Source organism: Ailuropoda melanoleuca, chromosome 6 (genome assembly GCF_002007445.2).
Source record: "Ailuropoda melanoleuca isolate Jingjing chromosome 6, ASM200744v2, whole genome shotgun sequence".
In the NCBI taxonomy this organism is placed as follows: domain Eukaryota; kingdom Metazoa; phylum Chordata; class Mammalia; order Carnivora; family Ursidae; genus Ailuropoda; species Ailuropoda melanoleuca.
The window spans coordinates 74,657,511-74,684,048 of NC_048223.1; the positions used below are offsets into that span (position 1 = coordinate 74,657,511).

Below are 26,538 nucleotides of genomic sequence, written 5' to 3' on the forward strand. Positions count from 1 at the left end.
TCCTAGTTCTTATGTTCCATAGATGAGAGAAATCATATGATAATTGTCTTTCTCTGCTTGACTTATTTCACTTAGCATTATCTCCTCCAGTGCCGTCCATGTTGCAGCAAATGTTGAGAATTCGTTCTTTCTGATAGCTGAGTAATATTCCATTGTATATATGGACCACAGCTTCTTAATCCAGTCATCTGTTGAAGGGCATCTCGGCTCCTTCCATGATTTGGCTATTGTGGACAATGCAGCTATGAACATTGGGGTGCATATGGCCCTTCTCTTTACTACGTCTGTATCTTTGGGGTAAACACCCAGTAGTGCAATGGCTGGGTCATAGGGTAGTTCAATTTTTAACTTTTTAAGGGACCTCCACACTGTTTTCCAGAGTGGCTGTACCAACTTGCATTCCCACCAACAATGTAGGAGGGATCCCCTTTCTCCACATCCTCTCCAACAATTGTTGTTTCTTGCCTTGTCTATCTTTGCCATTCTAACTGGCGTAAGGTGGTATCTCAGTGTGGTTTTGATTTGAATTTCCCTGATGGCTAATGATTTTGAACATTTTTTCATGTGTCTGTTAGCCATTTGTATGTCTTCATTGGAAAAGTGTCTGTTCATATCTTCTGCCCATTTTATGATTTGTTTATTTGTTTCTCGTGTATTGAGTTTGAGAAGTTCTTTGTAGATCTTGGATACCAGTCCTTTATCTGTGGTGTCCTTTGCAAATATATTCTCCCATTCCGTGGGCTGTCTCTTAGTTTTTTTGACTGTTTCCTTGGCTGTGCAGAAGCTCTTTATCCTGATAAAGTCCCATAAGTTCATTTTATCTTTTATTTCTCTTGCCTTTGGCGATGTGTCGTGAAAAAGGTTGCTCTGGCCGATGTCATAGAAGTTGTTGCCTATGTTCTCCTCTAGAATTTTGATGGATTCCTGTCTCACATTGAGGTCTTTCATCCATTTGGAGTTTATTTTTGTGTATGGTGTGAGAGAGTGGTCAAGTTTCATTCTTTTGCATGTAGCTGTCCAATTTTCCCAGCACCATTTATTGAAGAGACTGTCTTTTTTCCACCGGATGTTTTTTCCTGCTTTATCAAAGATTAGTTGCCCAAAGAGCCGAGGGTCCATTTCTGGGTTCTCTATTCTGTTCCATTGGTCTATGTGTCTGTTTTTGTGCCAGTACCATGCTGTCTTTGTGATCACGATAGCTGCCTTTTTACGCAGAACCTGATTTGCTGTTTTAAAAGAAGCCATGCAGGGGGGAAAAAAATCCCAGACTATATTCCTTCTCACTGTGCCCCCTGCCACCCCAAGCCCTCTGTCATCAGCACAAATTTCAGTCCCTCACTCGTTCCCCATTGGTGTTTCCAATCCCTCCCGGTTTTTTAGTTATCCTGGAAGGCACCATGATAACACCAAAGGCCAAATTGGGGAGCATTAGTTCTCCTCAACCCCCAAATATTCATCGACCTCCCTAAACCACCCCAAACAAACACTGCACTCTCTCTGCAACCAGGGTGTCCAGGGAAATACCTCTCAAACTTTATCGTGTGTGTATACCACCTGGGGATCTTGTCGAAATGTAGATTCGATTTATCATCTGGAGTGGGGGTCTAAGAACCTGCATTTCTAGCAAGCATCCAGGTGATGCCAGTGGTGCTCCTGGGAACCACACTCTGGGTACGAAGCCCCAGGCAACCCCACCTCTGCTTCCCACCAGCCGGCTCAGCCCCTCCTTCCAAAGCCCCTACTGTGGGAGCTCTGATGAGGGGAGAGGGGAGGGAGATTGGCTGTGTCCCCTCCTTAGCCAGTGCTTCTTGCTTTTTTATATCCGTCTTCCCCCTGCAGTATAATTCTCTCTTTTATTTCTGTCTCCTTTGTTCTCTCTCTAGCTTTCTCCCTAGGGCCCACCAATATAGCTAGGACATGTAAGACAAAGAGGCTGTGGGGATTTTGCTCCATTTTGGTATAGTGCGATTCCCCTGTGAAAGCTGAAATGATCTCCCTTAATCCCCATGCATCTTTGATCTCTGGCCACTTTCTACTCTGATGTTTCTCCTGTAATCCCTGATGTTATTCTGTGGTTAGGGGGAGAGGGAGCATGGGGCACAGGAGCAGGGGGCCTGACGTGTCTCTCTGTCTCTCTCTCTGTCTCTTCCTAGCTTTTGTGCGTGCGCGCACACACACACACACACACACACACACACACACACACACACACACTCTGGGCTCTGCCGGGAACTGCCAAGAGTCATGTTCCTTTCTGGGCTTTGTTTTCTTCATGCATTTACTATGGGGTTGAGCTGGCAAATAGTGGAAGACTCCCCTACCTCTTAACATTGTTTGAGTTTAATAAATCAACCAGCATACTTTAGGTTCCCCCTACAAAATCTGGAGCCTTAACTTTCTATCTAAACTCTACCCCACTCTTCTGTGTGTCTTCGGAGTGTTCATTCACCTTCTCTGGGCCTTGATGCCCTGATTTACAAGCTGGGAGGTGATGAGAGTCACCTGATCCGGGCAAGCTAGGACCTAAAGAGCCTTGGACGTAAAGGTACCTAGCGTAAGTCTTGGCAGAGTAAGTTTCTTAGTCAGCTCGGGCTGTTATAACATAATACGAGATAAAGGTGCTGACAGGTTTGGGTTTTGCTGAGAGTCCTCTTTCTGGCTTGCAAACTGGGGCCACGTCATTGTGTGTTCACGTGACTTCCTCTTTGTGCGTGAGTGGAGACAGAGAGAGAGAGAGAGACAGAGCGAGAGCGAGAGCGAGCTCTGGCCTCTTCCTTTCCTTGTAAGGACACTAATCCTATTAGGGGAGCTCTGCCCTCATGATGCCTCAAAACCTGATGACTTTGCAGAGCCCCGATCGTCACACTGGGGGCGTAGGGCTTCAACCTATGACTTTTGGAGAGGGGGGAGACAAACATTTCGTCCACAACAAGAAGGATTAGTCAATACGGTTGAATTGGTTGGTTCATCCGGGGACAGTGAAGAGACTGCCTGCTGCGTGTGAAGAGCAGGGACGTGGTACTGCCGAAGTGTAGGGAGGACTCCGGTGGGTCCTGTCTTTCAGTCCGCGGGCACAGAGATTGTGCATGAAAGGAGGGGAGGTAGCAGCTAAGAAGGAGACTAGGGAGAGCAGATCCTAGGATCTGAAGAAGAAATAAAGCAAAAGGGTGGAAGTGGGAAGTGGGGAGTGGGGAGATCATGCCTGGAATCCCAAAGTAACTCTGGATGAATACATTGGCTGGAGGCCCCAGCACATTTTCTGACCCTTCAGCACTGAGAAAGGATGTCTGCTGGGGGACAGCAGCAAGAGGGGTGAGGGTCTGGGGGTGTCAGGGACTGATTCAGGAGCTCCGAATGGCAGAGATGTCTGGGACTTCTGAGGGGGTGGGGCTGAGGGTAAGGAAGCCCAGAGATAACCTGCTTGAGTCTTTCAGGGTCTTCACCATTCTGGCTGGGAGGTCGGGAAGTGCTGAGGGGTGTGCAGAGGAGGGCAGCAGCGCTAACAAGGGATGTCATCCTGAGAGCACTGGTTGAGGGTACCCATGGAGGCGATGACACTCTAAGTTAGTGTCCTCACACCATTTGCAAGGGGATGGAATTGGGTACTCTCATCAGTGTCAGTTTTAAGATTTCAAGATTCCATCTAGGTGTCATTGTTAAATCTGTTGAAAAAATAACGCATGTTGATCACTGGTCAGTTTCGTGTAACTGCGGAATTAGTGTCCTGGGCAAGTCAGGAAAAACATATTTGAGATTTAGCTATTTCATCTGGGAATGAAGGGTGACATTCGTGGGCCTGGTGGACGCTTTCACTCGAGTATTAGATGCTTCCCAACATTGCTCATGATAAGAAGTAATATTGGTGACATTTTTTGCCCAATACCTGGTCTCTGTTCTTCATGTTTGTGGGGGAGGGAAGGATGGGGAGGGTAATTCCATTATAGGGAGTTTTCATGTGGCTTTTCTTCACGCATTATTGACCTTCAGGAAAACTCCAGGAAAGAGCAGGGGACAANGGTGGCGGCGGCTGCAGGGGGAGCCCGCGCTCCGCCGCCCGCCAGTCGGTCGCGTGGTGACGAGAAGCCGGGCCGGGGAGAGAGAGGCTGAGGAAGGAGCGGGGAAGCGGACTCGGTGCAGGGGAGTGTAGGGGGCCGCTGAGGCTCCGGAAAAGGGAGCGTCGGGCTGGGGCGGAGGGCTCCAGGGTGGGCAGGGCAGGGGAGTGAGGGGAGGAAGGAGGGCCCAGCGGACCGAGGGGCGCGGGCAGAGGGTGGGCGCGCCGGTCCCCGAGGTCTGAGGGAACGGAGGGGCCAGCGAGTGGGTGCAGGAGGGCGCCAGGGCCGAGACGGAGCGGGCTCTGAAACCCCACTCCCGCGGAGGTGGGAGCGGACTGGGGCAGCCGGGATCTGCTGATCTTTCCGAGGAGAGGAAGGGCTCCGGGGTGGGAGCGATGGAGTCGGGAGAGAGGCCAGCGGGGATCTGGAGGCTGGACGCTGGGCTGGGCTGCCCGTGGCGTCCGATCGTCCGCCCTGCTGCGTTGGTGGGCTGCGCTCCGGGGCTCCGGGCCCGTTCGGCGGCGGGCTGGGCGTTTCCCCCGGTGTCTACCTGGGGGGCTTGCTTGGTGGGAGGCTGGGTCTTGATTCGTTTGGTCAGCTGTGGGAGGGAAGCACAGTGCCAGCAGGATTCTGATTCGCTGATTTGGGTGCTGGGGGTGGAGTGTCATATCTGGGAGTGAAATCGGAGCTCTCAAAGGAGGGAGAGAACCATTTCTTGACTGCTCTAGCGACTCTAGGCGGGCCGAGGCCACAGTTTAAAGCTTTAGAAGTAAACAAACCTGGTTCCCTTTTGCAGAGGGGAGGCACCAAGAGGACGGCTGGGGGAGGAAGATGCCGAGTACGGACCTTCTGATGTTGGTGAGTCTTTCCCAAACATCCTCCTTGTTAGAAGGCGCTCGTCCCTTAAGTTTTATTTTTAGTCTAAAGGATCTGAGTGTATAGATCTCACTTCTGACGCTTGCTTTTGGTAGCTGAGCATTTCTGCTACCTTTTTATTTTGGGTTACTGGTTGGGGTGGATAAATGACTAAATTAAATATACGAATATATTTGCATTTAATGAATATGAAGAATCTTACAGAGTTCTTGTAATTGATTTTAATCTCTCCCTTACCATACTACCAGAACAGTTTTAAAACTAATATATTTTGCCTGGGTCTGCCATGTATTCGTTTCTAAGTGTGGGTCTCCCAGACTAGAGTTATAATTCCTCAGAAAACAGATAATCGTGTCTAATTTGTTTAAAGATGAATAAACAGCTGTCATGTGCTCTGTGTCTAGGAAGTGCTTAACAAATGCTTGTCCAGTTAAACAGATTTGAATTCAAGTTCCTTTGTGGGGCTGAGGAATATGCCTGCTTTGGTAAAGTCTGTTTTTTCCTCTCGAGATCTTTCCCTGGCTGTCCGTCTGTCCCCCCGCCCCAGCCAAATGAGTGTTTACCAAAATGAGGTTTTATTCTTGGGGCATTTATGATTCCATAGAGGCTCTTTATTGTGAGTGTTGCAGGGAGCCCATGGCCTTCCGATAGCTATCTTAAAAAAGAGCGTTTTGTTTTTAATAAGCTACTTCTCTGAGTCTGATGTCTCTTTGTGCGAAAACGTTGATTTCAGAACAATTCATTTCCCTCTCTTTATCTCACTATCCCAGAGAGCTGGTATCTGTCATTGGGAAATTGGCAAAAACAGACAAACAAACAAAAACTAGTAGTGAGGTCTTTTTTCTTTTTCTTTCTTTCTTTTTTTTTTTTAAATATACCCAGGGCTGACTTTCTGTAGTGACAAAACCTATAAGGTCTGTGGGAGGGATAAAGAAGGAAACTAAGTGATGATTAGTTCTGGCTTGAGGCAGAGAGCAAGGATGGTTTTAGAGACCTAGGTAAATACTTGGCTTATTCACAGATCCTGATAAGAGTTCACCTAAAGTAGCTTCTTGCCTCAAATGTCATGGGTTGTCAGTAGATAATAAATAGCCTTTGTGATTTTAGATTCTTATCACAGGAGCCATGTGTTAGAAAAATTAGGAGCCATACATAAGCGAAAGGAAGTAACCCCCAATAATTACACTGCTCAGAAACAACCGCCTTAGAGGATTAATGCAGAATGATTTGTAATGATTGGCAATTTATTTTTCCTTTTACAGACAGATAGCATGTTTATATAAATCAAGATTTCCATGTGTAAGTAGGCTATACCTTCATGCCCAGAGATGAGCTTGTGACTTCTTGGGCTTGTGGGCTCTCTTGAACGGTGTGACCAGTCAGTGCTTTTTTATTCAGGATATTAACGTGGGCATGCGTTTTGTTTTGAAGTATTTCTCTGGCCTTCCTCATTAGTTTTCATTTCTTCATTTGATAATCTCGAGTATTGAAGGTGTTGATTTGCTTGTTGGAATAAGGAATTAATTCACACGGATAATGACTGGTTCTCAAGAATCCTCACTCTCTGAGGCTACTGTACGTGTTCCTTGAGGTGCTTTCTCTGGAAAAGTTGTCATTCCTTCTTTGCGTCCCGTGCTGTGCTCTTTGAGGCCTAATGGTAAAGAACCAGTGGCCAGGGCCGAGTTCTCAGCGGGGGCAATAAACTGTCATTGTCTGCATTCTTTAGCTACTTTGTATGAAGCAGAAGACGTGTTCTGGGCCCTCTAACAGGGAAGAAAGGACCCCAGTTAATAAAAAAATAGCCTCCGTGCCGGGCAGTGTGTGGTAGAGCCTCAGAAGGAGAAGTAATCTTGGAGGCCGTGTGATGCAACTTCTTACTTTTATTGTATGGGAATCCTTTTTAGAGCATCTCTGATGAGTGGATAGCCCGTCCTCTGTCCTTTCTGCTGGGGGAATAAGATGGGCATAAGCTAGGACACAATGCAAGGTGGATCCAGGAATGATAACAGAAGTCTGATAGCTCACATTTATTGAACAGGTATTACATGTTAGGTGCAGAAATAGATACTCTAGCTATTCATTTACTTTTCACAAAAACCCTTTGAAAAATATGCTGGCACCCTCCTTAGGTAGGTGAAAAACCAGGCTTAGGGAGGGTACTGCAGTGATGGGGTGGCAGAGCCGCGTTTGAACTACAGTGAGTCTGACTTCAGATCCCTCCTTCTGTTCTGCTTTGTGATGCTGCTTCTGGGCCACATTGCCCATAAGGGACAGAGGTTGCTGAGCTTTGTGACTGATGGGAGAGGGTTTGTGTCGGACAGAGAGGGGGATAGCTCTGCCCTCTGAGGGGGCACTTTGGAAGCGCGTGGGGGGGTGCTTTTGTTTTCTAGTATGGTCCTGTCCGAAAATGTATGTTTTATGATACAGATGTTCTGATTTGTTTTCTGTTTCCTTGCAGTTAGGGCATTATACTGAAATTTTAAAAGTTATGTTCATAGAGGTAGTCTTTGAATTCCATTTCAGAATAATAAAGGGGCATACAAAATATTTGTTCTAAAAAGAGGACATTGGGTTTGATGGGGTTGGAAACTACTTGTGTGGACAATGTACCGTGGCACTAAAGCTTGAAGATGAACCGGAGTCCGTACATGATAAGCCTTGTACTACTCCACACCACAGAGCTGGGGCTGTCACTCTTCAGTGCCTTCCTGCCCTTCGCTAGGCCCTCGTTTGATAAGGGTGGTTTGCCTGACTTTTTCCGTTTGCTCTCTTATGTCATGAACTGTAGTACTTTCCACCTGTGTCTCAGACTAAAAGGGTGAGAGTATTCATCTGAGACCTGTGATGATTTCAGAAGAATTTCAAGTCTGGAAATATTTTTAGCAATTTCTCTCCACTTTGGCAACCATTCTTGTCACCCGTCGCATGTTCTCCTCCTTCCTAGTGCTAGGGAATGGTGTCACTTTGCAAGCTGTCAAATACTTAGAGCTTTTAAGAAAAGAATACTTTATAAAGCTAAGTCTACTCCTTTGGGTGGCTTTTCTCTTTTCCCATCTGGCGAATCATACATGCCATGGTAGTGCTGGGTGGAGTTTCAGTGATAGTTTATCTGGGGCCAAGGTTCTCAGCTGTGATTTTGCTCCCCAGGAACATTTGGTAATATCTGGAGACATTTTCGGTTGTCATACTTGAGTGCTAGAGGTCAGGAATGCAACCAAAGGCCCTACTATGCACACAGCCCTCCACCACTGAGAATTGTGGCCTAAATTGTTAGTAGTGCTAGGCTTGAGAAACCCTGGTCTGGGGTTCCTTAACATAGGTAACAGCATCTGCGTAGCCCTTGCATTCGTATGGGTGGGAGAATGAGTCTTTTCTTAGAGTTTAGTGGGTCTGTTACAGTGCTTCTTGGGGTTATTTTGGCCATGGACAGGTCCTGCTGCTTTGGAATACATCTGTTGGACTGTCTACAGCATAATCTTCTGTAATACAGTAAAATCTTAAGAAATGCATCCCTCTGCAACATTTCTGCACCTCTCTTGATTTGGAAACAGTAAGCCTGTCTCAGTTTTTTGGGTTCAGAATGGAATCTTTCCAGACCTTAGAGCTTTATTCTTTGAGCCTTGAATCTTTTTCAGGCATGCTTTCTTTCTGGATGTCAGGTAGGATTTGAGCAATAAGCCAGAAGACCAACACTAAGAGCTCATTTCTGGTATTTGAAGCTGGTGTCTCATGTGTAGGATTGTCTAGAAGAAAGGGAAGATTCCCTGGGACTGGTAGACCCGTTAAAGGTTTCTTGACCATTTGTGTGGCGCTTGTAAGATGAGCACTGCATTTGGCATTGTTCCAGTCTTACTAGTAAAGCAAAACTGTAGTAACAAGTTTGACAATTTCTCCAGCCATCGGTCTAAAGGAAGGAGGGGTTATAAATAGATAAACCTCAAACCCCAGTATTTGGCTTGGCTTTGCAGTGTATGTGTCAGGAATTTTTAGTGACATTTGCTTTCTTAATTAGGCTTTGCCCAAACATACAGTTTGTGCACATTGGTGGCAGAACTGGGAATCATTTGGGGATTAAGAATTTTCCATAGGGACTTGATTTAGAGTGAATCAGTCTGTATGTGGAAATGTATAGAACACAGTTACTGAGAGAAAAACCATGTTGGGCGGGGGGGGCGGTAAGGGGAAATAGGCATCTAGGAAGATGGAATGGTGCAGGCTAAAGAGTGGGTTGGATATATCAGTTATCTCTGGGCACCCTCCAGTAGTGTGATTGAGGAGATAAAAGGACTGTTTACAAAGCTGGGCAGAGTTAAGAAGACCTGTGGGGGTTGGTGAAACACCTCAGGGCTCACAGCCATCATCATTCTTAGGCCTGAACGGGCAAAGAGAGAGTTGCTTCTGGAACCTTGAAAGTTGAGCTGGAGGGGAGAGTAACCTGTAGGAAAGCTGTCACTGCCAACCGGTATCCTAGCAGGAAGGGAATCAAGGGAAATAAACACCTCAGACCCTTTTTTCCCCCACCCGCTGATCTTATGCTGGAGCCTTTCATTGGCCAAACCCAACTGGAAATGAGACGATAAGTAAGGGAGCCTGGGTGATTTACTTCATAGAGGCCCAGAGAGGTGGAGAAGGTTTGGTAAAAGATGCGGAGGAGCCAAGGGAGGGTAGCCAGCATGCTAAAACTGAGGTTGAGTTAGTTCTGAAAGGCACAAGCGAGAAGATAGCTTGTTAGCAGAGTCCTGAAGAACGGATAGAACATGGAATGTTGTAGAAAAGGAATGTTCTTGCTGATAACAGAAGGAAAGATTCAGAGGCAAAGTGTTGCCACAGCTTTGGCAAGGCCGGAGCTGCTTTTTTCCAGGAGTAGCCTTAGAATCTTAATTGCCTGAAAGGCATTGAGAAATCCTGCAGTCCAACTTCCCTTGCTGTGTGGAAGTCCTTTCCACGGTGCCCTGCCAGGGGTGGGTGCAGAATGCTTTCTCAGGGAGTTCTTTCCATTGTTGGACAGCTATAATTGTAGAAAGTGTTCCATTTGTCCGGATCACTGACATATCCGGTAGGGTTAGGTTTGGCTGTATATAAAAGAGAAACTAAAGTAACAGAGATTTTGAAAAGGTAGAAATGAATTTCTCTAAAGTAAGAGAAAGCCAGAGTAGACCCTTGTTGGCTGATGTGGCCATTCCTAGGTCTTTGAGGGAGGTTCCACCATACATGGTGGGTCCCTTCCTGGTCCAGGTTAGCTGCCCTGAGCTTAAGCTGTTACATTCATGTTTTCTCTGGTAGGAAGAGCGAAGGCAAGGAAAAAGGCTTACCCTCCTTTTTAATTAAAAATGTTTTCATGTGAAATATTATATTATTATATAGAGAGCTATATAAAGCACTTACCTACGTTTTACAGAATAACAATAAAACAGTCATACGTCTATCCCCAGGTTAAGGAATAGGATACTACCCCCAGTCCCATGTGCCTCACCCTGATTATAGCTTCTTTCCCCCCCTCTAGGGATGACTATCCTGATTTTTGGCATAATTATTCTCTTGATGTGTTTGAAGAAAGGAAGTGTTACCACCTGTGTATATGTCCCTAGGTTTAGTTCTGTTCATTTTTTAACTTGATGTGAATTGATTTATACGTATTTTTGGATGATTTCCCAATGTTGCTCAGTATTTGTGACATTCATCCATGTTGTTACACGTAGTTTATGAGTTTTAGTTCATTCGTTTTCATTGTTGCCTGATATTTTACTGTGTGACTACCCCACTTTATCTAATCCATGATGATGGACACTTGGGTGGTTTCCAGTTTGAGGCTTTTTTGAACATTACCCTAGTGAACTTTCTTGTATATGACAAGTGATCTAAAGCGTAAGTTTTCCTGGGATTTATTCCCGGGAGCAGAATCGCCACATTGTAATTTCACTTGATAATGCCAGCTTTTGCAGAAGGAGTTGATACAGTTTATACTCCTAGCAACAGTGTATGAGAGTTTTTGTTCCAATACAGTTTGACCAACTTGGGACTTACAAGGGTGTTAATTTTTTGCTATTCCAGGACGGTGAAATCTAATTGATTCCCATGTGCATTTCCCTGATTACCCCTGAGGTTACGTGTCCTTTTCATTGTATATTGACTATTTAGATTTCCTGTTTTGTGGGTGCCTCTTCCAGTCTTTGCTTTCTCAATTATTTATCTATTTCTCCTGTAGTTCTATTAGATTTTGTTGTGTGTATTTTGAGATTTTGTTACTAGGTGCATACAGATTTACAGTTGTTACATCTTACCTAGTAAGTTGCACTTTTAACTTAATACTGCATTTTGACTTGATATAACCATGTGAGCTTTTTGTCATGAAATGGGCAAACTGTAAATGTTCGATGCATGAATGAATGACTTACCTGTCGTATAGGCAGAAACTGCAGAACTGTCTTCCTCCTGGTTCGTGTTTCTGGCACACTGTTGTTTATGTGGCCTATTATTCCAGGCAGTGGATCAATCACTTTTGAATTTAAAAAAAAAAAAAAAAGTAGTTTTCTTTTTTGAGTTAGAACCTGCATACAGTAAAGGGCATGGATCTTAATTATACAGGTCAGTAATATTTGCATGTGGATACACTGTACTCACTGCCCAGATACAAAGACTGTCCAGCCTCCCAGCAGGTTCCTCCTTCCCTCCCATTTGGACCCACCAGAGGTTGTCCTTCTCACTGTTGATTTCGTTTTGCTGATTTTTGAAACTCATATAAATGGAAACATACAGTATGTTTTATTTCGAGTGTCCTTTTTGGTGGATCTGTGAGCTTCAGCCATGCTCTTATGTAATAATAGTTTTAAAAATCATGGCTGGGTGGTTTTACATGTATAAAATGCCGCCATTTATTCATTCTATAGTTGATGAACATTTGCATTTCTAGTTGTTGGCTGTTTTGAATGACACTGCTACGTACTTGAGTGTGTCTTTGGGTAAACATAGCATTGCCAGGTCATGAGGCCTGCTGCCAGACGGGTTTCCCAAGTGGTTGTGCCGATTTATACTCCCACAGGGTTTTCTTAATGTGTAACTTGTGCTTTTAGCTTTTGGGCAGCAAATCTTAAATTTCTGTTACCTGCACACTGGACATGGGAGACAACATTGAGAACTCCGTCCTGAAGTAGGGTAGGCACTTCTAAAGTGTGAAATGTCCTTCCTTTTCTGTCATTTCCCCGGAGAGTAAAAGCCTACTGTGTTCTTATTTATCTCGTCTGTAACTATTAATAAACATTTGATGGAAAGAGAGCAACCTTGGTTCTCTGTTAAGGGCAGAGTTTAGATTTGTAAAACAGCATTGGTAACAGTTAATTCCAAGGTAAAATCATAGTCCTCTGGAACTCTTGGGAATCTAAGCAGCTGTTGTGGTATATTTACACTTTGTGCTCTGTACTGGGCAGGTTTCCTCTGGAGGCTTTTCTGAAAGCATTTAAATGTATTCCTTTGAAATGCATTTTGGCAGATAGGATTGATGTATTCCCTTTTCAAACCGTCTTGAGTTCCAGTCTTACTGGTGCTGAGACAATTGAGGCAAATAGAAAATTCTGTTTTCCGACTCCAGTAGGAGGGGCTCGAGGCCAAACACGAGAATGCCGCGGGGGACCTGCTCCTTGTCTAGCTGCATTGCAGCCAGGGCAGACAAAGGCCTAGGAGTATGCTACCCAGCCCTTTCTGATAAACTCGTGATTTCAAATGCTTTCCCAAGAGTCATAACAATACAGTCAACAGCAGTCTATCCAGATCCCTGAAATCAGGCTTATGATCTGTAAACAGGAGTAGGTAACCAATATAACCCTGTTTTGTAGGTAAGAGGGCATTCTGATTGAATTAGGTAGTGGAAGGCGGGGAGTTGACTTAACATCTGTCTTGTTAAATGGAGGAGCAGCCCACTATTAGCATGTATTTCATTATCGGCGTCTGTAAGAAAATCCAGCCTACGCATGGGAAGCAGACCACTTAAAGCCTCTCCCTGCTCTGCCTGCTGGACTTCGCTAGGGGCACGGCAAAGCTTACTCTTCCCTGCTGCTTACCGAAAAGGAGAGGGGGACGTTTATCATCCGGGATTCAGGTTCATCAGATGTTCAGTAAGTCTCGATTATCTGCAGACAATCTCTTACTACCTTCCTGCATTGAATATTCACAACTACCCTGTAGAGTAGCTAGATGGGGGTATCTTTTTTGTCTGGTGAACTTTATGTGAATTATAACAATGGCATCTGTTTTAGCAGATGGGCAAAATCCAGCTGCATGGAGGCTCAGTCACATGCCAGAGGTCACACAGAGCTAAGATTGGAGTAGAAGCCTCCGATTACCAGTTCAGACTTTCGAGGGCACCACAGCTGTGGGTAGGACACTAGTAATAGGATGCTCGATGAGTCCCCGGGAGTGGTGACGAGTGTCGGTTCAGAACAGCACCCAGAGATGGCTGTCCTTTTCCTATGTCCTGGGTAGTGGCTGGAGTACGTGTTATGAGCGGCCAAGGGAGAAAGTGTTTTTTAAAAATTTCATCATTTTAGCAGTTAATAATTCTATTTGTAGACTCTTAAAAATATATACGTTTAGGCAATAATGACCTGCTTTGTCTAGTTTTGTACATAATGGCTCTACAAATTTCCAAGTTATTTTTAGATCCTTTGGATGGCTTTCATTTGGAGTCCAAGGCTTTACTCTCTGTTTCTGGAACTGCAGAGTTTCTGCTGTTTTTGGCCCATATGGGAACTTTTTTTCAGAAAGGCCTTTGGGTTTTTGGGGGGTTTTTTCATTTTGTTTTTTAAAGAAAGCCTGTGAATCTTAGGTGGTTGGTCTTAGTTGAGAGGACACTTGGTGAACATAAATGCAACTGCTGGGTCATAATGCCTTTTCTTTTCTTTCTTTCTTTTTTAACGCATCCAGTTCATTGGTTTTTACTATGTTCACAGAGTTGTGCAACCGTCACCACAATTTCAGAACATTTTCAGAAGAGACCCCATGTCTCAACAGTCATTTCCTTCTGTCCTCCCAGCCCCCTAGCCCTAGGCGACCCCCAAACTACTTTTCATCTGTAGATTTCCTTATTCAGAACACTTCATATAAATGGAATCCTTTAGTGCCTGGTCTTCTGTGATTAGCGTTTTTCACTTAGCATGATGTGTTGAAGGTTCATCCATATTGTAGCTGGAATCAGAATTTCATTCCTTTTTATTATAGTCATAAGGCTTTTCCTGGAGAATTTTAAGTAACGGATGATAGTTCTCACCTACAGGCAACATCGGGGGCTTGTGTTTACGTATGACAGGCTACTTTGTCATATTAAAGCTACTTCTGTGATTCATGTTAAAGAGGAGTTTATTCATTTCATTATCGGCATCTGTAAGAAAATACAACGTAGGCATGGGAAGCAAACCACTTAAAGCCTCTCCCAGCTCTGCCTGTGGGGCTTTGCTTGGGACTGGGGAATATGGGCCCCAATGACTGGCCTTCAGGATGTCCTGAACCCTTTGTAACTATTCGCAGGTTTCATGTTCCCAGACATTTTTTTGGTGGAGTCATTTGGGGACCTACAGATTTTAGCCTTTGTTAAAAGATAATTTTTTAAAAAGGTAAAATCATGACGCTGATACAAATATAAAATGAACAGACATTAAAAATTTTACAATGAGGAAAGCAGGCAGATTTTCCAGAGGGTGTTTATATCAGTTGACGGCCCGTCAGAGACGCAGGGNTTTTGCTTACAATGAGGAAAGCAGGCAGATTTTCCAGAGGGTGTTTATATCAGTTGACGGCCCGTCAGAGACGCAGGGATAGGTCTTTGGTTTGTGCTTTTGAATAAGATTGCATGTTAGAAGTCTCCAGAGAAGTAGCCTTTGCAATTTAGGTTACATTTCCCCAGCACATACTCAGTGTTTCTTATCTCTAATAGTAGCGTGACGGTTGAAATGGAGATTTCTATAAATATAATTTGGAAAGTGGAGGTGTCTGAACTCAGTGACAAAGGTAGAAATCCTAATAGTAAATAAGGACAGGAAGGCAGAAGCCCATATGACTTCTTCCCCAGCTGCAGTATGCACAGGGAAGTCAAGACTTCCCGTTTATGTGTGAAGAATACGGGATTATTTCTGCTGGGCCTTGCTTGTTGTCTAAGGAGTTCCCACTAATGTCCAGGGGATAGTGAACTCCTTTTGTACTTTGGAAGGTGGCTCCTGTGATGTGCACAGTCATTTAGCTACTTACCGTAAGAGACTTCAGCTGTCAAGTTTGGATAGACCTTTCCCCCCTGCATCTTCCCTCCTTGCCTTTGGGTGTGGATGTATTTAGCAAGGAAATCCATCATTGCTCTTACCTCAGCATCCCTCAGCCTAGTCCTCTGCTTACTGAGCTTGGTTTCCGGTATGTCAGCATGACAGCATTCTCTCCTGGTTGAAGCTCACATGGTGCCTTTCTTGATGCATCACAGAGGAGAACAGCTCCGAGTCTTCAGTGATGGAATCTGCATCAGTCTTCACTCGGTGTCTTGCCCTGCCCACAAGTAAATAAATACAGAATTTATGCACCCATTTGGCAGTGTGTAGGGCTGTCAGCGTTTATGAGCTCAGAAGCTTTGCTTTTCCATGAGTACACTTCTGACACTGCCCGTCCGTCCCTTTTCTGAGGCCAAGATTGTGTCTAGCGATGGTCAGGTGCTTACCCTGAATACTCAGGCGCTAAGAGTGGAGCAGTTAGACTTGGTAAATGTTTGTGGAGTCGTCCTGAGCTGTGCCTTTGGCTCTTGAGGCGTGGCTGGAAGGGAAAACATGGACCGTTAAGCTCGTTGAGTTGGACTTGATGCACATACTGGAATTTTGGAGGAAGTATATGGTTTGCCCTTTACCACCTAAGAAACGATGATTCAGTCCCTTCAAACATTTGTGTAATGCAGTCAAACGACTGTTTGGTTTTGTTGCTCAGTTCTTACTTCTTTAATGACCCAAGGGAGTTTTTCCTTTTGGCTTGTGATCTGGTTTTGTTGATAAACTTTAATGCCTTTAAGGCTCTAAAAACAATAGTGTTTTCTTACCTGTTTACTTTGCACTTTGAAGTTCTGTGGAATGTGATATGAAAGAGAACCAGATTTAATTTGCTTTGTTTTCTGTGGTTTTAGGGCAGAAGTGGAGTAAGAATGACCACATTAACTCTTTGATGTCTTCTGTATTTTAACTCCACTCCTTAACCTGAGTCCCAGGCCTTACTTCGCATCTGATCTTAAGACATTAAGGCAGTGGGTGAACTTGGTCTTCTTTTCCTCATCAGCCCGTTCTTGCTTTAAAGCTCAGATTTCTGGCTCTTCTGGAAAAACTATTGAGTGGTGAAGCGTGTATTTGTATTAGGTGTAAGGAAAATGGAAGGAGGAGGAAAACGAATCGCTTCTTTGCGGCACTGCAGGGTGGGAGATTTTGATTTTCATTTGTATTTGGCTTAAGAATAAATATTATCTAGGAGCAGTGAGTTGGTCTTGTGGAGTGACGTGCCTGGGCCTTCACTAACACTTCCAGGAATACTTGGCGATGTTTTACGCTCATCTAGAAGATGGATAGCCACTAAGTTTGGTGATTGCACCTTAGTAATATGTTAAGTCAGTTATTGGGTGATTCTACAAAAGAAGGGGATGGGGAAGCTGTGTGACCTTCAGGCCTCAGTGTGTTCATCTGTGAAGGACGGAGAGTGGTCATGTACTGGTCTTTAACCTTCCTGTTGGTTCTGGCGGCCGATGACATGATGTATCTTGTGAATTCATCTGAACGGTGCTGGTGTGTGCAGTCTGGTTACAAATACCAGCCGTTGTCCTCTGCAGGTTTGAGCCACTGTCACCAGGAGAGATGTGGGAGAGGCGAGGCAGAGTCTTCCCTAGGATCGTACAGAGCAGTCCTAAGTGTATGGAGTATTATAATTATTTCACTTCAGTTGAATAAATAAATGTTGCGTTCCTGCCGTGTTGAAGGTGTTGTAGGAGATAGAAAAATTATGCTTTCACTGTTGTTTGTATGTACTCTTATCAGCAGTTGGTACCATAAGAGAGGTCAGGTATGAAAACAATTGCTTGGTTATTCTCCCCCGCCAGGGTTGAGGGCTCTGCCTCTGGGACGCGTTAACTCGCAGTGCAACTGGCTAATGCTGTTTGGCCCTGATTGACTCTTGAGAAATAACCTGAATTGAGGCACACTGGATATTTGGCATATTAGAAATGCAAAGAAGTCATTGTGCTGTGATAGGGAGTTGAACCTTTTGTAGAAAAGTAGCTTTCCCAGAATCCCAATTTCACAATGACTCCTCAGTGATATTGTTAGGAATCACCGTTCTGAATTTTTCCTCCTGTGAGTGACAGACTTACACTTGAACCCAGGTCGGGCAGTTGTTGGGCCTGGCAGTCCTCATTTGGAAGAGCAAGCATTTTGAGGGTCCCAGGTTGTGACAGGAGCCGAAGAAAATGAGGGAAACTAGTTCGTGGGCACTTTAGTTTTGACCAGAAAACCTTAGTAGACTTTGTGCTGGGTAATAATCAACTGAGCAAAATTGCTACATTTTCTTTGGCAAGGAATCCATGTCTCTGTTCAGAAATTATTAGTGGAGTCAATCATTCTGACAGTGGGAATGTTTTTTCTTTGATCTTTAGCCTGATTTTCTTTGATGCGGGAGGATCAGGAAAGGGAACGAACATTGGAATAACTTGTTGGTTCCTCTGCTTGTCCTCACAGCATTTTGGTTTTCTTGAGTTCTGTTCTAGGCCATCACTCCTCCAGTTAATGTGAGGTATGTATAATGTGGAGAGCCCTGAGGGATGGTTCAGGACATCTTGGACTTCAGCTCTGAGTGTTTGAAGTCCTGTGTTCTAGTCCTGACGTTGCTCCTTTTTACTTTACTGTAGAGCAAACTTAACCTTTCTTTTTCTTTTTTTTTTTTTTAAAGATTTTATTTATTTATTCGATAGAGATAGAGACAGCCAGCGAGAGAGGGAACACAAGCAGGGGGAGTGGGAGAGGAAGAAGCAGGCTCATAGCAGAGGAGCCCGATGCGGGGCTTGATCCCACGACGCCGGGATCACGCCCTGAGCCGAAGGCAGACACCCAACCGCTGTGCCACCCAGGCGCCCCCAAACTTAACCTTTCTTGATTTCACTTTTTACTGCCTGTGAAGTGAAATCGTTCATTCTTTTTTTTTTTAAGATTTTATTTATTTATTTATTTATTTGAGAGCNCAACTTAACCTTTCTTGATTTCACTTTTTGCTGCCTGTGAAGTGAAATCGTTCATTCTTTTTTTTTTTAAGATTTTATTTATTTATTTATTTATTTGAGAGCGAGAGAGAGAGTGTACGAGCAGGGGGAGGGGCCGAGGGAGAAGGAGAAGCAGACTCCCCACTGAGCAGACACGGGGCTCCATCCCAGGATCCCGGGTCAGAACCCGAGCCGGAGGCAGACACTTAACTGACGGAGCCACCCAGGCATCCCCGTGAAACCATTCATTCTTAACCTGAGAACCTCGTAAGGTTATAAAGTACACATAAAATAACATGAAAGCCTGCTAAAATTTTAAGTTATATAAACATCACCGTGTATTTCTACTCATGAGTTAATGCTTTTAAGTGCTTCGCCCTTTCCTGTGCGTGTTTATCATGGCCCCTCTGGCCTTCTCCTTCATTCTGTTCCCTCTGTGATCAGGTGGTCACCTAATCTTTGAGTTTTGAAGGGAAGAGAAAGGTGGTTTTTTTTTTTTTTTATATTATGTTAGTCACCATACAGTACATCCCCGGATTCCGATGTAAAGTTTGATGATTCATTAGTTGCGTATAACACCCAGTGCACCATGCAATACGTGCCCTCCTTACTACCCATCACCAGTCTATCCCATTCCCCACCCCCCTCCCCTCTGAAGTCTTCAGTTTGTTTCTCATAGTCCATAGTCTCTCATGTTTCATTCCCCCTTCTGATTACCCCCCCTTTCTTTATTTTCTTCCCCTACCGATCATCCTAGTTCTTCTGTTCCATAGATGAGAGAAATCATATGATAATTGTCTTTCGGGAAGAGAAAGTTTTAAGTGAATCAAACTGGTGATCTCTGATCCCTATAAAATAACCATGTGTATAGTAGGTGCTCAGAAAATCATTGTCTTGTGGCCGAAAATGTAAAGAGCAGTAGCGTGTGTAGCGGGGGCAGCGTTGGCCCAAGATCTGCGCGTAGGGTGTGGGAGGCAGCGCTGGGGCCGCAGGAGCTGAGACGCCCTAGCTCTTGAATAAAGCAAGTACAGATTGTTCGCCCTGCAAGATGATGGAGAGAGGATTGTTGTCATTTGTATTAGCTCCGAGAAAGGAAGCACCATCCAGTGTGGCTCTGGAAATGTCTGCCAGATGGTTTTTCTCTGTTAGTCCTATTCATTCTTAGAGTGTTTCGTCTGCTATACATTGGTCATTAAGAAAATCGCTGGGGAAGAAATATCACTGCCTAACTGGCAGTTGGTCAAGTGCAGTCCTAGTTCTCAAAGAGGTTTTTTTGGGGGAAGGGTGTGGGTAGTGCCACCGAGGGAAGTTTGCCTGTGGAATCTTTTCTCCTGGAGAGATTTGGGCACTGAAAGAGTTAGCAGTCTTTGGGAGCAGCTGGGGGCTGGTACCAGTAGGGAAGGAGCCTGTCATGGAAGGAATCTGTCGCGGAAGGAACCTGCATCTCTTTGACTGACCGTTACCATGACATCATAATCCCGGCCTCACAAAAATGTTAAGAGAATACATCTTAAGTGTAAAAAGCACTGAGATTGTGAGGAGTGCAGAATACCTCCGTGTTAACACCCGTGGCTGCGTTGCACACCTGCATTCTGCGTTTAGAGAAGCCAGGGGTAGAATCACAGTAAGTCCCTGCTTTTAAACCCGAAGGTTGTGATCCATTCAGAGGGATGCAGAATCAGGTTAGTGGTTCGGACATTCAAAAAAACAAAGAGGAAATAGAGAAGAAAATGTACATGCATCACAAGTCATAAGGTGTGAGGTTTTATTTTGGAAACCTTTGTTTTGGTTTCATATCCTTCTGTTGCTGTGTGTATACTAGATGGTTGAAAAATACGCTTCCGTGGGTCTGGGTTGGAAAAATGTGGAACCGGCGGTGCCCGGGTGGCTCAGTCAGCTAAGCATCTGCCTTCAGCTCAGGTCATGATCCAGGGGTCCTGGAATGGAGGCCCTCATCTGACTGGCTCCCTGCTCAGCTCAGCTCTCCCTCTCCTTCTGCCCCTTCCCCTGCTCGTGCTCTCTCGCTCTCTCTCTCAAATAAATAAATAAAATCTTAGAAAAAAAAAAAAGGAAAGTATGAAACCCCATGGTCTAAAAAGTAACTTGCAGGGGTGGCTGGGTGGCTCAGTTAGTTAAGTGTCTGACTCTTGATTTTGGCTCAAGTCATCATTGCAGGGTTGTGAGATCGAGGCCTGCACTGGGCTCCAAGCTGGCGTGGAGCCAGCTTGGGATTCTCTCTCCCCCTCTCCCTCTGCTCCTTCCCATCTCCTCCTGACTCTCTAAAAAAAAAAAAAAAAAATTAAAAAATAAAAATAAAAAAAATAAAAAGTAGCATGTCCCAAATTTACAGAATTTGTAGACTTCCGCTATTGTGTTACTTTTATGAAAGTGTCTAGCTCCCTTGAAGTGATTTGGGGGTTGAAAGAGTGCAGTGTGATTGGGACTAGGAGGGCTACTAAATTCCTATAAATCCTAACAGCTGCCTTTTGTCTAGTAATGATTTGGATTATTGAGTACTGTTTTGATGTCTTGAGGCATTGGCTGAAACTCGGTCATTGGATGGGAAATGGAAACGAATAAGAAGAGAAAGGCCAATTAGTTTACTCATCTTTATTTGACAGTAGCTCCTTAAATTAGTTAATAGTTTGAATCTTCATATTCCTGAGGTTTATCTTTTCTGTCTTAATGTCGTACTTTAAAAAGATTTATGGTATTCTTGTCATCATTTTATATATAGTCAGTGGGCAAAGTGTTTTGTTTTGGTTTTCCTCCAGAGGAATACTTTCCCTATCTGATAACAAACTGTGGAGAAAGGAATGCTTTACTTGTGGAAATTTTACCAAAACTGCTCTGTTAAGGGTTGGAGATACATGCTCACACGTACCCACACACCCCCTCAGATACACATCTACACAGACACAATTTACTTATTGTGTGACTGTTACCCTGTGTCCCTTCTTCTAGATGAAGGGTGGACACATAGATTGGTGAAATATTTGTGTGGAGGGGCACGACAAGCTAGTGGCCCTCACAGATGACCGTTCATAGTTCTTGTGTTTCCAGAGACAGTGTGTGGACTATGTTGAAATAAATGAAAGCCTAAGTGTCGTTAACTATTAATATATATGCTGGTGTATATAGACCAAAAAAATGTATTTCTGTAAGCAGGAATACATGGTGGGAAGTAGTAATTATAATAATATTATGTTCTTGTGCTGTTTCTGTCTAAATGTGTTTGTACCTGTAGTCATGACCTACCGCCACCTACAGCTTTAGTTCGTTCTGAACCGTACATGTATTCCGGGTAGATCCCACCAAAAACATAAATTGTGAGAAGGAAACTCTTGACATGGCACTGGATGGTAATATGTTAAGGGACCCTCTGCCCGTGGACACTTAGAATGAAGGATGGAAAGAACCTCGAACCCTGAGTCGGAGGCCTGGGCTCTGACCCAGCCTCTGTGGCTGGGCTTAGCACGGCTGTCTCTCCGCAGGGCCTTTGTTTGTGAACTGCGAATGTGGCCTTGATCTCTAGGGTTCCCTTCAGCATTGGGATCGTATGCTTCTCTAGGGTTGCAGTGTTGCGTCAGGCCCTGGCCTGGGGCTTGTGCCGTGTGCAAGGCCCCAAGGAGCTGCCTCATCCTTTTTTCCAAGGAGATAGCATGCATTAGCCCACAGAGCCCTGTAAAGCAGTGAGCTGTTAGTGCCGTGAGGTGCTTATTCACTGGGGACGGAGCCTAGGTTGTTTGTAGTAACAAGAAGGACCTTGGGCTGAGGCCAGGACATGTAATTTCTCTGACCATCTAGTTGTCTACTCAAACAGCTTACTAGGACCTATCCAAGGCCAGCAGCATTCTGTCTTTGGAGAAGGAGAATATAGAAATAGATCTCTTCCTAAGGAGGTATATTTAAGGACTTGGAATGTAAAGACTCCCATTATCTTCTCAGAGTAGTCACCAAGAAAATATATTCTCGCCAATTGTAATTTTATAAATGTTAGCAAGGAACACCTTCATATCTTAATAGACTTCGTAGAAATTAACGCAGTTTGCATTTGCTGATTCTTTGCTCTCTCTCTGATACTAGTTACATTTTGTTCTGTGCTATGAGAAATTGATAATATACACAGGCATCTTTTGACCTAGGTAAGCTCTGTTTTCTGGGTGAATTAGAAACTAGTATCACCAGAGGAAAAGCTAATCTGCATGATTCTTTCTTCTGTCATCCCATTCATATACATTATTCATTTATTTATTTATTATTATTATTATTTATTTATTTATTTTAAGTAGGCTCCATGCCCAGTGTGGGGCTTGAACTCATGACCCTGAGATTGAGAGTCACAGGCTCTGCTGACTGAGCCAACGACGCACCGCATATATACCATTTAACCATTTGGTTTGATCCATTGCCTTAACACTAGAAGATTCTTTATAATGATGGAAATCATGACACACCTCTGATGATGGGTAGACTGCTTCGGTCTTCCCCAGGTCCTGACCAGCACTGTCACTGCTGTGCGGGATTGAGGTTGTTGATAGCAACAGCGGGCTCTGGGGAATGGCCAAAAACTATGAGGGGGTTGCAGATAAGCTGTGTTTCCGTGGATAGCCCTCTAGGGAACCCAGCACCTGCCTGATATTAATGACCTTATACTGCAGCCTAATTGCTAAGGATAGAAATGTTTTCAGTAAACATTTGTTGGGTACCTGTCGTCCTAAGCTTTTACGCTCCTACTAGAACACTGCAGGTAGATACCCAACAGGAACATAACTCAAACCAGTATCATTATCTTTATCTCAAAATCTCCTTTACCTTCTTCAGTTTCCCTTTCTCTTCTAGTCTGCTGGGACTAGTGGTGACACCACTCACCCGCTCTCCCAGACTTGAACATTTGGAATTACCTATACTCTTCCCACTCCACACTTCCTGTATCTATGAAGTTAGCAAACCCTGTTTGTCCCACCTCCAGAAGGGGATTTTAATCCGTGCGGCTTTTCAGCCCCAGTGTCATACTGCTTAAGGTCAAACCTAGTTCGTTTCTCCCCTGGACTGTTTCAGCAGTCCTCCGAACTGAGATTTGTGTTTCTGACCTCTGTCCTCCTTCCCTTTATCTCCCATCAAGTTATTGTAAAAAAATAAATAAAAAGAAAAAAAATAAAGTACTCCCCTGATTAACAACCTTTTGTTTTCTGTTGTTGTTCTGCAATTTGCTTTTTTTTTTTTTTTACACTCAACATTATGTTCTGGAAATTTTTCTATGTAGTTCATTTATATGTATCTTTTTTTAAAATGCTGCATAGTATGAATACATAAAGTGTGTGTATTATGGATTATTTACCCATTCGTCCATGAATGGACATTTGTGATATTTATGTTTCACTGTTACAAAGAAGACTGAAATGAATATCCTTGAACCTGTCTCTTTGTACACACTGAAGCATGTAGATACCGAAAAGTGGAATACCTGGGTAAAAATGAATGTACTTTTAAAACGTCAATAGGCACTGACAAATTGCTTTACAAAAAAGTACCTATCGATTTATATTCCCACTATCCATGTTTAAGACCATTTTTTAAAAAGATTTTATTTATTTATTTGACAGAGAGAGACAGCGAGAGAGGGAACACAAGCAGGGGGAGTGGGAGAGGGAGAAGCAGGCTTCCCGCTGATCACCGATGCAGGGCTTGATCCCAGGACCCTGAGATCAATACCTGAGCCGAAGGCAGATGCTTAATGATGGAGCCACCCAGGCTCCCCTTTAAGACCGTTTTTAATCTGGACCTAGTGTACTTCTGCCAGCCTCCGTTTTCCGACTGACGTGTTCCTGCACGCGCTTGCTCGCTGCCGGCCACCATCCAGCTGTTCATGGAGCAGGCACTGTGTGCTGGGGCTCTGGCACTGATGACACACCTAGCTCCCTGTCCTCATCGCTGCTTTCACTACGCAGAACTTTTTTGCCCTTCCTAGATTTTTCTTATGCATTTGCAGCTCCTGCGCTCTCTTCCCAGTATGACTTATTTTTTCTTTTAACTTTTCTGCCAAGAGAATTTTCTTTGATAGTTCTTGTACCGTTTTAATAATATCTTCGCTGTCTCCTGTCAGGTAAAGTTAGGCAGGCCTTCCTTAGTGGTCTCTCTTAGCACTTCACTGAAATACTTTTTAAAAAAATATATTTATTTATTTATTTGAGAAAGAGTATGATCATGACTTCAGGGGGTGCGGGAGGTGGCTGCATGGGGACGGAGGGGCAGAGGCAGAGGAGAAGCTGACTTCCGGCTGATCAGGGAGCCAGATGGGGGCTCCATCCCAGGACCCTGGGATCATGACCTGAGCTGAGGGCAGACACTTAACTGACTGAGCCACCCAGGCGCCCCCTTAAATACTTTTTATCCTGAAGAGTTTGAATTATTTGTTCATGTATGTGTCTGCCGGTGTATGTTTTTGTGTGTATGGCTGTGCGCACGTCATGCACACACACAAACACACCTTTCCCATTAGATTGTAAGCTCAGTGAGGGTGGAGACTTGTGATGTTTACCTTAAGGCTCCCCCAGCTTAATGCCTGAGCCACTGGGGATGTGTTGGTAAACATTGAATAAGCAAGAGAGGAACGGACTATCAGATGAACCTGTTTTGTACCGGCCACTGTGGGGGCTTGTAGCGATGATTCAGATCTGATCAGCGTTCGAGGACCCAAGCATGGAGTGAGGGAGGTGAAAACAGATGAGTAGGCTAACTGCAGGCCGCCTGGTGCTAGGCTCTGCGGGGCGGCACAACGGGAGGCACGAGGACAGTTTATGGGAGAGATTCATCCTCACGAGTTGGGCAGTCTGGTAGATGATTGGGTGAGAGGACTTTTTCTTGCTTGTGCCCGCTATTGCGAGGGCTACACGTGGTGAAGATCCGGACACCGGCTCTAAGCGCTTGTTAGTCAGGTTGGGCGTGAGAACAGAGAATGGCAGACTGCAGTCCATGGGCCACATCTGGCCTGCTGCCTGTTTCTGTACAGCCCATGAGCTAAGCATGATATTTCACATTGTTAAAATTGTTTTTATAAAAAGAATATTTTGTGCTATGGGACATTCTATGCAATGCAGATTTGAGCATCTGTAATTAACATGTTGGTTTCCCACTGTCTGGGGCGGCGTTTGTCCCGCAGCGGCCGAGCTGAGACCTTGTGACAGAGACCGGCTGGCCCGTGACGCCTGACACATTTCCTCTCTGGCCTTTTACAGAAACAGTTGCTGACCCCTGGGTCAGAGGATGGGAAAGATTCAAATAAAGTAGCGAAGGAGGGAAAGACGGGCTCGTTTGAGTTAGGAGAGTGGGACTGTGAGTTCTGTAGTCACGGGGAAGCTTCAGGGCTGAAACGATGATTCCGCTGAACCTGCTGTTTTATAGACTAGGCAGAAGATCAAAAACCTTGTCAAAGTCCACGGGACTCGCAAGGGGCAGTGTACCCTGGAGCACCTGCAGCAGGAGCTTTGAGACTGTGGAGGAAGATAAGATTAGTGCTGGGGTGTGGCCAGATCATGAATGGCCTTGCCCTTGAAAATGAGAGCTGAGGAACAAATGAAAAACAGACTTTTCTCTCTCTGAATGTCGTTTTCTTTTTTTCTCTTGTATTTCTAGAAGGCTTTTGAGCCCTACTTTGAGATTTTGGAAGTATATTGCACAAAGGCCAAGAATTATGTAAATGGACATTGCACCAAGTATGAGCCCTGGCAGCTCATCGCCTGGAGTGTGCTGTGCACCCTGCTGATAGTCTGGGCCTACGATTTTGTCTTCCAGCCAGAGAGTAAGTATACTGCCCCCTCTCCTCTGGAAAGGCACAGTGGAGTCCCACCAGCTTTAGAACTCGTGACTGATGGATTGGACTCATTTCTTGCCTTCTGGTTTGGTTCTGATTTTTAAAATCTATTTAAATGGGAAGTGGGACATTGTCTTCGGACCATAAAGGTATAGTAGGACTCCACATAAAATTATAATAGCTACTGTAGTGTATCTATGACTGCTTTTGTTGATTTTTCTGGATTTGCAGCTTGCATAAAAACTCCTGAGAAATGAGTCATTGGAAGGATCCAAAGGTATCTTAGAGCATGACTTGAACCTTTCTCATTTTTAGTTTCTTGCCTAGAACATAATTGTATACCCTGGAGTTCCCCGAGCAGGCATTTACTGTGTTCGTTTTAGGCCATCCTTTCAATGTAGATTATGTGAAATTGGAACAGCACGCATGCAGTGACCCTGTGAGTGTTTGCTGTGTGCCAGGCACTGTGCTGGGCTCTGGGGATGTCTACACAAATCATACAGGGTCCCTGTCCTCTTGGAGTTAAACTTCTGATGTCAGGGGACAGT

The 26,538-nt window shown here is 44.5% G+C and overlaps 1 protein-coding gene across 2 annotated transcripts in view; it reads left to right on the forward strand.

Moving 5' to 3' along the window:
* Window positions 1-4,016: 4,016 nt before the first annotated feature.
* Window positions 4,017-26,538, forward strand: part of SGPL1 (sphingosine-1-phosphate lyase 1) — a 59,420-nt gene continuing 36,898 nt past the window's right edge. Inside the window, exons 1-3 of one of the 2 annotated variants that reach the window (XM_011234153.3) lie at window positions 4,017-4,137; window positions 4,849-4,910; window positions 25,813-25,978. In XM_011234153.3, coding sequence (XP_011232455.2) covers window positions 4,884-4,910; window positions 25,813-25,978 — 193 coding nt within the window. In that variant the 5' untranslated portion in view covers window positions 4,017-4,137; window positions 4,849-4,883. Of the gene's footprint in view, window positions 4,139-4,848; window positions 4,911-25,812; window positions 25,979-26,538 lie in introns of both variants that reach the window. The other variant, XM_034662643.1, reaches the window with a different exon arrangement.